The following is a 14,602-nucleotide window of genomic DNA, read 5'->3' as shown; positions in this document are numbered from 1 at the left end:
AGAAATTTCTCCAGATTCTCTGAATCATTTGATACTATGTACTGTAGATGATGATACATTTAAACACTTTGCAGTTTTATGTTGAGAAATATTATTCGTAAACCGATTGACATTTTTAACCACTTGCTTACTGGGCACTTAAACACCCTTCCTGCCCAGACCAATTTTCAGCTTTCGGTGCTCTCACACTTTGAATGACAATTACTCAGTCATGCAACACTGTACCCAAATGAATTTTTTGTCCTTTTTTTCCCACAAATAGAGCTTTCTTTTGGTGGTATTTGATCACCTCTGGGGTTTTTATTTTTTGCGCTATAAATGATAAAAGACCGAAAATTTTGAAAAAAAAACGCATATTTCTTTGTTTCTGTGACAGAATTATGCAAATTATAAATTTTTCTTCATAAATTTTGGCCACAATTTATACTGCTACATATCTTTGGTAAAAATAACCCAAATTAGTGGATATTATTTGGTCTTTGTGAAAGTTAGAGAGTCTACAAGGTGTGGTGCGAATCGCACAAAATTGATCACATCTGATGTACTGGTGGCCTATCTCGCTTCTTGTGACCCGAACAAGTCAGGAAAGTACAAATACCCCCCAAATTACCCCTTTTTGGAAAGTAGACATTCCAAGGTATTTGGTAAGAGGCATAGTGAGCTTTTTGATGTTGTCATTTTTTTCCCACAATTCTTTGCAAAATTAAGATTTTTCATTTTTTGTTTTTCTCCACAAAATTGTCATTGTAATAGGTTATTTCTCTCACGTGGCATGTGTATACCACAAATGACACCCCCCAAAAAATTCTGCTACTCCTCCTGAGTATTACAATACCACATGTGTGGGACTTTTTCACAGCCTGGCCACATAGAGAGGCCCAACATGCAGGTAGCGCCATCATGTGTTCTAGGAACATAAATTACACATCTAACTTGTTGACTATTTATTACACTTTTGAAGCACCAGGACAATGACACGTGACACTGATGACAGATGGCACTGATACGTGGCAATGATGACACTTATACGTGGCACTGATGACAGGTGGCACTGATGACAGATGGCACTAATATGTGGCACTGATGACAGATGGCACTAATATGTGGCACTGATGACACATGGCACGTATACGTGGCACTGATGACACGTGGCACTAATACGTGGCACTGAAGACACGTGGCACTAATACGTGGCACTGAAGACAGATGGTACTAATACGTGGCACTAATACGTGCCACCGATGACAGATGACACTAATACATGGCACCGATGACGCGTGACACTGATGACAGATGGCACTGATAAGTGGCATTGATGACACGTGACACTGACAACAGATGGCACGTGACACTGACAGGTGGCACTGATGACAAATGGCACTGATACGTGGCACTGATGACAGATGGCACTATGTGGCACTGATGACACGTGGCACTGATGACACGTGGCACTGATGACAGGTGGCACTGACAACAGGTGGCACTGGGGGCAGGTAGCACTGGGGGCAGGTAGCACTGGGGTGGATGGCACTGGGGCAGGTAGCACTGGGGTGGATGGCACTGGGGGCAGGTAGCACTGGGGTGGATGGCACTGGGGTGGATGGTACTGGGGCAGATGGCACTGGGGCGGATGGCACTGGGGCAGATGGCACTGCTGGGGGCGGATGGCACTGCTGGGGGCAGATGGCACTGCTGGGGGAGGATGGCACTTTTTATTTTATTTTTTAACTTTTTTTTTTTTTACTACAGGCAGAACGGCTGCCGCTGCAGCCGTTCATCTCTCCCCTCTCACACTGTCTGTGCGAGGAGGGAGAGCGGCGCTGAGAGATGATCTCATATGTTTACATATGAGATCATCTCCCATTGGACACGCCGATCACGCTGTAAACGGCCGCTGTGATTGGCTGTTTACAGCGATCTGTATTTGCCTGTCCCCGAGGGACACGGCGAACACAGAACTTCCGCGATGCGTGCCCGCGGTGGCGCGCATTGCGGAAGTAAACATCAGAAAGTCCAGGGACGACCACCCGGACGAACGCGCCTGCTCTACGGCCGTCATTCGGCCATAGGGCGGACGCGAGGTGGTTAAGACAGCTTTTCACAGGTTGGTGAACCTGCCCATCTTTACTTCTGAGAGCAAATCGACTTTGTGAAGTGCATTTGCACTCTGCAAGTGCAGTTGCTCCAGAGCTTAGTAAATGAGGTAAAGCTTCACTTTGCAAAGAATACCCAACCAAATAAATAAATAAAACAGCATTTTGTTTAAAATGTTTGGATAAGTCAGCAGAGCTTCCCCTCATTTACTAGGCTCTGGAGCTACTGCTCTTGCAAAGTACACAGTCTATTTGCCTTTAGTAAATCAACCCATCTGTGACCCTCTAAAATTCTCTTTTTATACCCATGTTAATCATGTTACTGACCCGTTGCCAATGAACCTAATTAATTGCTAAATGTTCTTCAAGCTCTTCCTTGTTAGTACCACTTATTTTGCCAGCTTTCTGTCGCCATGTTCCAACTTTTCTGAGACGTGTGGCTGCCATCAATTTAAAAATGACCTTATTATCCTAAAAAAAAGTACATTGTCTCAGTTTATTCACTTAAGGACCGCCTCATGCCGATGTACGCCGGCAGAATGGCACGGCTGGGCACAATCACGTAGATGTACGTGATTCTTTAAGTGCCCAGCTGTGGGTCAGGAGCGCACCAACCTGGTCCTGAGCTCCGTGGCCGTGGGACCAGCGGACCCGATTGCCGCTGGTGTCCCGCGATCGGGTCACAGAGCTGAAGAACGAGGAAAGGTCTGTGTAAACAAACCTCTCCCCGTGCTTCCCTGTGTAGCTGTCACGATCGTCTCTTCCCTTTTATAGGGAAGGACGATCAGTGATGTCACATGCCAGGCCATGCCCCCTACGATAAAAAAAACACATAACATCATACATAATACTACACTGCCCCCTAGTGGTTAACTCCTTCACTGACAGTGTCATTTACACAGGAATCAATGCATTTAAATAGCATTGATTTCTGTATATCTGAGAATGGTCCCAAAAATGTGTCAAAAATGTCCGATGTGTCCGCCATAATGTCGCAGTCACAATAAAAATCGCTGATCGTCGCCATTACTAGTAAAAAAAAAAATATTAACAAAAATGCTATAAAACTATCCCCTATTTTGTAAACGCTATAACTTTTGCGCAAACCAATCAATAATCGCTAATTGCGGTTTTTTTTAACCAAAAATATGTAGAAGAATACGTATCGGCCTAAACTAAGGAAAAAAAATGTTTTTTTTATATATTTTTTGGGGATATTTATTATAGCGAAAAGTAAAAAATATTGGATTTTTTTCAAAATTGCCGCTCTATTTTGGTTTATAGCGCAAAAAATAAAAACCGCAGAGGTGATCAAATACCACCAAAAGAAAGCTCTATTTGTGGGAAAAAAAGTACGCCAATTTTGTTTGGGAGGCACGTCGCATGTTCGCGCAATTGTCAGTTAAAGCGACGCAGTGCCGAATTGCAAAAAGGGGCTTTGGCTGCATATTGGTCCGGGGCTTAAGTGGTTAAACATTCGATATGTTTTCTATTGTCTGTTGTGAATAAATTATGAGTTTGATTTGAGCTTTAATTGCATTAATTGCATTCGTTTTTTATGTAGACTTTATACAGCATCCCAACTTTTTTTGGAATATATATACAGTATATACACACAGTATATAAAGTGTACACACAGACGGATTGCTGACAGTTTGCTAGAAATTAATCTGTGAACTGAAGGCTTACCTTAAATAGTAATAGCGTTTCCTTGTTATCATTTTCTAGAGCCCACAGAGTCTTCCTAGCTGCCTCCTGCAGAGAGACATTAGGGCCCAGGGTGGAGCGTCGCAGGATGGAGAAGGACAGGGAGATTTCTGTAGAAAACAGGAAGGGCAAAACAGGAGAGGAAACCAGTAGTATTTACTTGATAGCTGTGTTGATTGTGACAGACAGAATACCTGGAGAGCCAACAATATCAGCAGAATAGACAGTGTACAAATTATAGTTTCTTCTTGTACAGAGCTTGAGATCTATTTTTTTTATATACAGCAGAGTTTGTATTTCGTTTCATAACTTTAGAACATTTCTATGAATTTGAAGATTGTATATAGCTGTGTAAGGTACTTCCTACCATTGTCACTGGGAATAAAACCTGCATAATTGTTATAGGAAGTATTCTGTATTGTCCCTGTTTCCTGTAAACCGTACAACTTGAAGGGATCAAAAGTTCTTTTGTATGCATCTGTCTATGTGTCAGAACTATTTGTGTGACTATAAAAGCAAAGATCTCCTTAGATTAAAGTATATCCAAACCCAAGAATAAAAATGCAGTATATTCTAACGTGCTGGTCCTTAGAAATGGTGGCTTCATTTTTTTTATCTTGTTTAGGATTTTTTCTGTTGTTTTCACCTAGGGAACCTGCCAGTAATTTTCACATTTTCTTTCCGTGAGTGAAAACGCTACTTTGTCATACTGTTTTCATGAAGAATTCTGTATATAGTGGGCTATCAGTGGAATTTAAAGCACCACACCTCCTATGTACACAGAGCACATCAACTGCTAAAATAGCCTACTGATGTTTTTTAAGGTGCTTTATAATAATTCATGGCTGTTAAAAATAAAATACACTTGATTGTTTATTTATCATATTTAAAAAATATATATTTTTATACATTCCTTGTGTCTCATCACCATGGACATAGTATTTACAATAAAACGGGTGGCACAGTGGCTAAGTGGTTAGCATTTCCACCTAGCAGCATCAGAGTTGTTGGTTCAAATCACAACAACACCTGCCTGGAGTTTGCATGTTCTTCCTGTGCTTGTGTGGGTTTCCTCCAGATACTCCAATTTCCTCCCCACACTCCAAAGACGTGCAGGTAGGTAAATTGGCCCCAGTATGTGTATATATGAATGTGAGTCAGGGACCTTGGACTGTAAGTTCCTTGAGGGCAGGGACTGATTTGAATGCACTATATATATATATATATATATATATATATATATATATGTAAAGCTGCATAAATTTACAGCACTATATAAGAAGCTATAATAATTAAAATGACAGCTGCAATTCCCACCTTAGGGAGATATCCCCACAGGTAACAAACCCCTTGCTGTATAACAGTGATGGCAAACCTTGGCACCCCAGATGTTTTGGAACTACATTTCCCGTGATGATCACATACACTGCAGAGTGCGTGAGCATCATGGGAAATGTAGTTCCAAAACATCTGGAGTGCCAAGGTTTGCCATCACTGCTGTATACAGTCTCTGCATTAAGTAGTCCAGAGGTCTAAAATTTCTTTGCCCCCACAGGGGTCTCCTTGATTCACATATGTAACTTCTTCAGGAGAATAGGGGAAGGAACATTATCATAACTGTCTCTGTTATCTGACCAAACTAATGGCTCAAGCGTACCCTGTGTCTCGCACAGACACAGGAGGGGAAGAAGAGAGCCCTCTGGGATAACTTAGCAAAGACTGTGATCAGTGTGCATGTATTATTCAACTGTTTCTATTTATCTCTTCTCCACAACAATCTTTTAGGTGTTACAGATTAATAGGTGTACTCCAGTTAGGAGTAATGCCACTAGCACGTTCTCATTCTTCCATCGTAGGTAATAAACAGGAGGGACCGCCCCCACCAATCTATGTGCCCAGCAGCTATTCTACATGCAGGGCGCCGGACGTATGGATTCCAATGGGGATTTTTTTTTTAGAATCATACGATTAGAGACAGAGGCTCTATTTGGCTTAAAAAAAGGGTGGGCTTGGGGCGCAGAGCACTGCGCCCAAGCCCAAACAGCTGTTTGACAATAGCAAATTAATATCTGCTATTATCTTCTTGATTCTCCTCCCAGCCAATCAGGAAGAGGGTGAGACACGATTGGCTGAGAGGAGAAGCAATCATATTGGCCATCGTGCCGAGGGAAGGAGGAGGGAAGCTGCCAAGGAGGAAGCCACCGTGAAGCCCGAGACACAGAGGAGGAGGAGATGCAGGAAGGAGACAAAGCTGGCAGCGTTGTAGATGGGGTACGTGCTGGGCTGACCGACCAGCAGGGGGGTCACTTTGTAAGTGCAGGGACGGCTGACCATCCAACGGGGGGTGTTACCAGGGGGGCAGGATGTTTTGTTTTTTGCCGCCCCTCCCCCCCAAAATATAGAGCACCAGTCGCAACTGATCAAAGTGTATCCAAAGTATATTCCTATTCACAACCTGATGCTATGCACTCTGATGTTAGCAAACTTTCCCAGCATTCACCACCAGCAGGTGATCCATGGAGAAGCAGTGTTGTCACCCATTGACAGGAAGTGCTTCTTTACATAGGGAGAGGGCTTTGTTATTCTTAAGAGATTCCTAGAAACAATGTAGCTAATAACAGCAAAGATAATAAACACAGAGCATCTACCACTAAGATTTTTGGCCCCTTTCACACTGGCTGTCCAATCAGATCCGCCTGTCAGTTTTTCAGGCGGACCTGATTGGACCCTCCAGTCTCTTCTATGGAGTGGGGGATATCAGCGGACACATGGCTTCTGATACCGTCGCCATCAGATCCAATCCTGTCTGCCAAAAGCAGATGGATGGTGGTCCTATTTCCATCCCATTGCCTTATAGTGGAGAGTGGGACTGTGTCCATGTCCACTCTGCATAGCGGAATGTACACAGACCTGTCATCCGCCTGCTCAACAGAGATCAGTGGAGAGATTCCCCAATGAGCAAGTGGATTCTGAAAGGGGCCAATTCAACAGGTATATGCACTAATTGAAAGATATAACAAAAAGCTTAAAATATTTAACAGACAAAAGAAAAGACCAAATAAAAAAAGGCTTGTTGTTAGGTGTTCTTAGGGTTAATATGCACTTCAATTAATAGAGAGGGCTAAAGCTAACCTTAAACATGGATGTACAGTTGTCCTATAGGGAGTGAGAGGCCCTACAATTATGGTTGTGTATATTAAGTGAATAGTTCATATCTGGTGAATTATGCATAGAGGAGTACACATACATTATTTCAGATTTAAAATCAGATAAAAATAGTTGTCTGATGATTTCTCATCCCAGTGGATCATATCTTGACAGCCAGTGCTGGTAAATCGGAATCACACTTTTTTTGTACCAGTGTCTGAGGTCCCAACTGGGTAAATAGGACAAAGGGCCCATAAAATGCCTCCATAGTAATCGATTTTCTGCAATGGTCCCTGCTTGGCTAACTAAAAAAAAAAAAAGGCAGGTGGCCATAGCCAGTACATAGCAGATAGAAATAGATGCATTAATCCAAATCCTTATGTCTTCACAAATAACTGATATTATTTGCAGGTTTATACAAAAGAGGAGGCATCCACATATTTTTACCTGCAGTTGCATTAGCAGGAGAATCTTGGGCCGAGTGAGTAATCAAAGCCATCACTAAATACCCTAAGCATGTAAACCAACAACTTTCGCTGCTTACCTAAATAGAACAAAGCTGCATCTACACCATGGTTTCCACCGACTTGCAGTTTATTCATTCACAGATCTATGTGAATGAACAAGGCAGAGCCCCACACAGCCATGCCAAATTTAAAATCTGACAGCAGCTTCGGGGGGAGAAGAGCCCCTGCAAGGTATAGAGGGTGAAGGGGGGGGGGACTTTCTGGGGGTGAGGTAGCCCACTTGGCAACTTGCTACATGCTATACCCTAAATATGGGTGAAACATGTAACATGGTCTTAAAGGTGGACTTGAAGAAAGTGGAAAAACAATAACACTGTACCCTTTAGCACTGTGGTGTGGTGCTTCAATTAACATTTCTGTTATGCCGCATACACATGATCGGCATTCGGCCAGAAAAAGACCGTTGAGAGCTTTTCATCAGAAAATACGACCGTTTATATGCTCCATCGGAATTTAGCTGTCTGAATTTCTGCCAGCCAAAAATGTATAGCATGTTCTCAATTTTCCCGACGGGAAAACTTTCTAACGGAAATTTAGATCGTGTGTATGCAATTCCAATACGCCAAAAATCACACATGCTCATATTCAACTATGAGACAGAAGTTATTGGCTACTGGCTATTGAACTTCCTTTTTCAAGTCCCGTGGTACATGTTGTATGTCACCGCGTTATAAACTATCGGAATTTGGTGTGACCGTGTGTAGGCAAGACAGCTTGAGCCGAATTCTTTCGGGAAAACCATCAGAGCTTTTTCCGACGAGAATTCCGATCGTGTGTACGCGGCATTAAAGGCGAAGCTGAGCTTTAAAACAAAATCCATTGGTAACAAAGTCAGATAATATGTTTTCCCCATGTTCCGCCTGTGGTGCCCAGGTGAAGAGGAAGTCATCATCCTTCTGGCGTGATCCTGGGGAATGCTGAGTAGCCCAAATCTCGGCTGAGTAGCCCAAATCTCACTGGGAAGATTATCCTAAATTTTGTTTATGTCAGATTTGGAGCAATTAACATTCCCAGGGATCTCTTCACCAGAATGATGACTTCACCTCCTGTACTATCGAAGCCTGGGCAAATGGGAAGTATACTCTGTAACTTTTTTCCCAGTAGGGGTAAGCAACCTTAAAGAGGTGTAGCTCTACCTGAGCAAAGTGTGAGAAGTCAAAGATCACCAGGCACAATGTCGGCCCTTGACACCCGATTTAAACATCTAGTTGACGTTCTACTGTGTTACAATCACGTGCATTGCACAGCAATCATGGGTTTAAATCAGGTGGCGAGGAGGCAACATATTGTCTCCTTGCCACCTGTCAAATACACTCAAATCGCTTTTCAGAGGAGCAGCAGTGGCTGCTGCACTTGTGAATGAGCACTTAGTTGCAATTACAATTGGCACCCCTGGGGCTCCTTCACACGTAAAGTTGGGGGGGGGGGGTAAAAACCTGCGGTTGAGTCGTGGTTCAGTGTGAAAGCAGCCCTACACTATTAGGCCCAGTGTATTGCTTTTTACTGACCTGAAGATCTCTTGTTTCATAGTATTGGCACCACTCTGGAGACCACTAGCCGGAATAAGAAGTGGAGTGCAGTTGTTATCACTCCACATGAGACAGGAGCCAGCACTACAGAGGGGGCATCAGCTTATGTGGCTCTTGCTCTCTACTACAACTACAACTTTACAAGTAGTCCCTCTGCTTTGAACTCTGTGGATGTCCTGGAATGGTGGGTCAGCAAGCCCAGACCACGATCTACCAGTCACCTGTCTGCGATCTAGGTTGCTGACCCCCGCCCCACAGATTGATTTTCTGTGTTTTTTTTACGTTAAATGCAGAATTTCACCAATTGGAGGGGTGTACACTGAAAAAGTGGGCCTTGCTTACACAAAGAACATAAAATGGTCCCTTGTAACACTCACCATGCACAATGTAAAGCTCCTTAACCTCCCTGACGGTATTCCTGAGTGTAGCTCGGGGTGGATTTTCAGTGCCAAACGTGGTAACCCCAAGCCACACTCGGGATCGTCTTGCAGGATCCAGGAAGAGGTTACTTACCTTGTCCCCAGGATCTTGCAATGTCTCCCCGCTGTGTGTTTGAGCTCTGTTCCCTGTGAGCGTTGCAAATTCAAAAAGTAAAAAACACAATACATATACAGTACACTGTAATCTTACAGATTACATTACTGTATCAATGTATTTCACCTCCCTTTTGTCCCTAGTGTTTCGTCCAGTGCCTTGCTTGCAGTTTTATGTTATAAATACTGTTATTTCTGCCTGGAAACTGGAGATTGTCCATAGCAACCAAAAAGTGTCCCTTTACGTCAAAAGTGGTTTTAGACCAGCTAGAAAACAGCGATAATAAATTAGAATCACTTGCAGAATTGAGCGATAGTGATTTGTGGGGAGATCCGTCATCAAACACTGAAAGTAATGACAGCGACAATTCTGCAACTGAGCAAATTTCTGTGTTTTTGATTTGATTACATTATTGAATAATTTTTATTATTATTATTTGTTATAATTATTTATAGTTATGTATTATATTATATATATATTTTTTTTCAAACTTTATCATACCCGGTATGTCTACTAGGCTCTTGTTTGGACAGATTTAAGTGAGTTATTCCTAAGAATTACAGGTCTACAATATAAAAGGCCAAATTTCCATGCAAAATAATTGTACCGCTATCAGCATCAAAAATCAGACATAATCATACCACCAGGGAGGTTAAAGCAGAACTAAACTCCCCTATATGCTCATCTCCACCTTCCAGTGATGCAGTGGTTACATTCCACACCAGCCACTTCATTCCCCTTTGGGTGTTGAGTTTTTGACCTTTTGATTGGCCAGAGGGCCATGGGGTCGTTTCATCCCGTTCATGCACAGTCAGAGTGTGCTAGGATTCCACGCTAAGCTGTGCATCTCAATATACATTCAATAGAAAATTTCTAGCAGGCAGGTAAGTGTACAATTATCACAGAAGAGATATAGCATGTCTCTTCTGCAATAAAAAAAAACTGCCTGTTATCCAAATGAAACTTGCAGTGAACTCTAAGCTGAGACAGAGATCTCTCAGTGAAGTGAGCTGGCGTCAGTGCACCATTCAGAGGTATAAGAGCATTATCAAAGAGAAGAAAAGTCACCTCTCACTAATCCAGTGCATTAGTATGTAGATGAATGTGGCCTCAGCCAGCGCCGTTCCAGCCACACCCCCTGACATGTTTCACCTTGCTCACCAAGGCTTGGTCACAGAGACCAAGCCCCCAGTTAGTAAGGCGAAACACCTCAGGGGAGCGTGGCTAGAGTGGCGCTGGCTGAGGCCACATTCATCTAAATACTAATGCACTGGGTTGGTGAGCGGTGCCTTTTCTTCTCTTTGAAAAAGTTGCCTGCTTGCAGATTTGAACAAGTTAGTTTTAGTTTCATCTTAAATCCTCTCGCACGGGCGTTTAAACACACTGCAAATTCCAGCCACAGCACATCCAACCACAATCAGCACAGCCAAGCACCAAGCAACATAATAGATGAGCAGTCAGTGACCCAAACACTGCAGAATTCATAGTAGCTGCCTGTTATTTTCTATGGGCATGCACAATTGACCCTCCTCCCCATTCTGCACTGGGCTGGAAAGTGTCCCAGCCAGGGGCAGAATGTCACCAGTAAACACACACTGCCTTAGATGTTCCACTAGGTCCCACACAATGTGAACCAAGCTTTTATGTTGTGCCTATTTGACAGGTATAGAGTATTTCAAATATGACTTGATCCGAATAGTTTGTAATGTTGCATCAAGAATTCCACAGAACAATCAAAGCCTCTATTTACTTTGGAAAACACCATGAGGCATATTTATAAAACAGAAATGTGACTTTCACAGAACATTCGCTGGTGGTGAATCAATCATTGTCATTTAAAACTTGTACAACAGGAAGATTCACCTGCAGATTCTCTGGTTTATAAATATAACCAGCAATCTTTTTCCAGTGTTGAATTCACAGAAATTCATCAACAACTAATATCAGACAGACTCAACACCTTGTAGGCCTGGTTTGTGGGCAATATTTTAGCTGCACTATGTGGTATTTAGTCTAGAATTAGAAGTGTCAGCAACATGTCATTAAAGAAGACCTGTCATTTTTTTAAGTATATTCACTACTTACTGTAACATAAGTAATTTTACAATGTATTTTATTTTCCTTTTGCAATAATAGTCATACTTGGCCCGATACTGTTAAGACTCCAGTTTAAGGAGTACCTTTTCCTAACCATCCTCTCTTCCTTCTACTTTAAGCAACATAGTAGAAAAAAAAAGAGGACATGGCTTGCCTTAGCCATATAAGAGATATTACAAGGAACAATAATGTAAAAAGGAAGTTTATCTTAATTTGACACTTAATACCACTCTTTTGCGCAAGCGAAAGACCAGTTTTCTAAGATTGCCATGAAAATTGTAATTTTTGGAAATTAAACATAGTAGAAATTTGTATTAAACGATCAAATAACATAAATTAAAACTGACAGGCCCTCTTTGAATACAGGGTTATTAATGGTAGATAGTAATTACACATGATTTCCTGGTCGATTTTCACATAATTTGTGTTAAAATGACAATACACTTTTTGTTCTCTTACCTGCATTTCAAGCATTGCATATTACATTTAAACATAATTATTCTTACTTTAATTAGAAGATATTACCTACCATCTACCCAAAATTAACATTTTCATTTTTTATCCGAATGCATTAAATAAACCATAATATATTTACGTAACTTTTTTAAATATTATGAATCTGTTGTTCAAAGTGGTAATCCACTTTGCTTGAATGCCAGTGGGTTTATTTACTTACCAGCTTCTTATAACACTGGGCCATCTCAGAAGAGAAATCTCCCCAAAATCCTAACCTCAGTCTCTTAGTACAGCTTAGTTCGTTCATCTTGAAGTTGAGCTATGTGGTCATGAAGGTCAGGACAGAAGCATGATAACATTGCTGGCTATCAAACCAAGTAGAGAAATAGAAGGCCTTAATCAGAATTCACAGGAGAAACGCTTTCTACCAAGATCCCCTCAATGTTATAAGAAGTTGGTGTCCACTCAAACCTCAGACATCAGTTTTAGAAAGACCTATATTTAACAAGCTAAATAATATAATAAATTAATATAAAGCCTTCAATGACCAAGGTCTTTTAAAGAATGTGTCCTGTTTTATGCCCGGTATTACCAGTGATAAATCCTTCTCCCACTCCCAGGGAGATACAGTCCTTCCCCAGTGGGATCCCCTCGGCCACAGAGCCAAGCTCTGAATCCTCCGGGTCATCTATGGAGACACAAAGCATGGAGACTCCTCATGCAACTGGAATTAAGTATTATACAGCTATTTGTAGAAACAAAAAAAAAAAAACAATACATGCTGTGTATTCATTACATTTATGCTACAACACTAATCATCATTGGCAAAGAGAAAAATTAGGTGCTATGCTTAAATATTTTTTTCTAAAAGCAACACTGTTGATTTATTTCAATGAAAATACATAGGGAATATGGCACCAGTTAATGGATATTAGATATTCCATTGGGCACCAGAAATGGATATCAGAAATTCAACTGTGCTCCAGGGAAAAGGTATCAAAACTCCCACTAGGTACCAGGATATGAATACTAAACATATCACTGAGTACCAGGGAATGGGCACCAATTGGGTACAATAAAACAATACCAAACATACTACTGAGTATCAAAGAATAGGTACCTAACATACTCCGGGCACTGGGGAGTAGGTATAAAACCTACGAGTAGTCACTATTGTATGGGTACCAGTATACAACTGGACATCACAAAAGAAAAACAGTAACATATAAAATACCACTGAGCATCAGGGGATGGGTACCAAACATACCAATAGCCAACAGATAATGAGTACCAAACATACCACTGGTTACCGGGAGGTGTGTCTTAAATGTACTACTGGCAGCAGGGAATGGATACTAAACATACCACTGGACATAAACAAAGGAAAACAGGAGTAACATACCATTAGCCACTAGGTAATGGGTACCAAAAATACCACCGGGCACCAGGAAATATGCACTAAACACACTATTGGCACCAGGAAATGGGTACCAAACATACCACTGGACATCAACAAAGGAAACAGGAATATGTAACATGTCACTAGCCACCAGGTAATGGGTACCAAACATGCCACTGGGCACTAGAAAATGTGTACTAAACACACCACTGGCAGTAGGAAATTGGTACCAAACATACCACTGAATACGAAGAAAGGAAAAGAGGAATATATAATATACCACTGGACACAAGGTAATGGGTACCAAACATACCACTGGCACCAGGAAATGTGTACTAAACACACCACTAGCATCAGGGAATGAGTACTAAACATACCACTGGCAACTGGGAATGTCTGTACACTACACCACCTCAATTTATTTTTTAGGTAATAGCAAGGCTTACATACACAGGTGGCAAGATGTTCTTTAGCAGCTTGGTGATGCTAATACCCACAGTGACTGCTAATACCCACAGTGCAGATCTTTCACAGAACATTGCATCTTTGAAACATTGTCCTGTGTTGCATGTGCATGAGACTTGGGTTCACTAGGGTTGGAATAGGGCTGTTATGCTCAAATAATGCACATAAGAAAAAACACAGGTAGATACCCGCTGCCAAAGCCCTAGGTGAGAACTATTTGGCCAACTGTTCCAAAGATAGGTTGTGGGATTAAAGAGTTCCAGACAAATAGGCAAGCAGGCTACTGTTATAAAAAAGCTGTTAAAGTCACAAGAAATGACCGGCAGCACTTAAACTACGCAAATTTGGTCATTCTAAAATAGCAAAATTGAAATTTAATCAGAAATACTGTACAGTAAAATGTATTAAAAAAATAATCATGCTATTGATGTATGCTGATTTCTCAAATTCAGTAAATAAATATTTCCTCACAGACAGCATGAAGTGTGTGATTTACTGAAAAGAGTTCCAAGATTTTAGTGAAAATATATATGTGTACTTTATACTGTTATACCCGTTTTCCCTCTTCTACCTCTTAATATGCTGAACAAAACAGATGAAGAGCTTCCATGGGGAATCTAATTAAGTTTGGTGCAAAATGCTTGGAAA

The 14,602-nt window shown here is 41.5% G+C and overlaps 1 protein-coding gene across 7 annotated transcripts in view; it reads right to left on the bottom strand.

Annotated features, from left to right (window-relative positions):
• Positions 1-14,602, bottom strand: part of SH3TC2 (SH3 domain and tetratricopeptide repeats 2) — a 204,014-nt gene that overhangs the window by 95,830 nt on the left and 93,582 nt on the right. For 5 of the 7 annotated variants that reach the window (XM_077472737.1, XM_077472738.1, XM_077472741.1 and 2 more), the window contains 2 exons: positions 12,683-12,778; positions 3,783-3,910 (listed from right to left, as the gene is read on the bottom strand). In XM_077472737.1, coding sequence (XP_077328863.1) covers positions 3,783-3,910; positions 12,683-12,778 — 224 coding nt within the window. The remainder of the gene's footprint in view (positions 1-3,782; positions 3,911-12,682; positions 12,779-14,602) is intronic. The other 2 variants (XM_077472739.1, XM_077472743.1) reach the window with 1 other exon arrangement.

The sequence above is a fragment of the Lithobates pipiens genome, unplaced genomic scaffold, assembly GCF_037356315.1.
Source record: "Lithobates pipiens isolate NorthernLeopardFrog02 unplaced genomic scaffold, aLitPip1_a1.2 Scaffold_8, whole genome shotgun sequence".
NCBI lineage: Eukaryota > Metazoa > Chordata > Amphibia > Anura > Ranidae > Lithobates > Lithobates pipiens.
The sequence above is the reverse complement of the archived record's forward strand: the minus strand, read 5'-3'. Positions and strand labels throughout refer to the sequence as shown.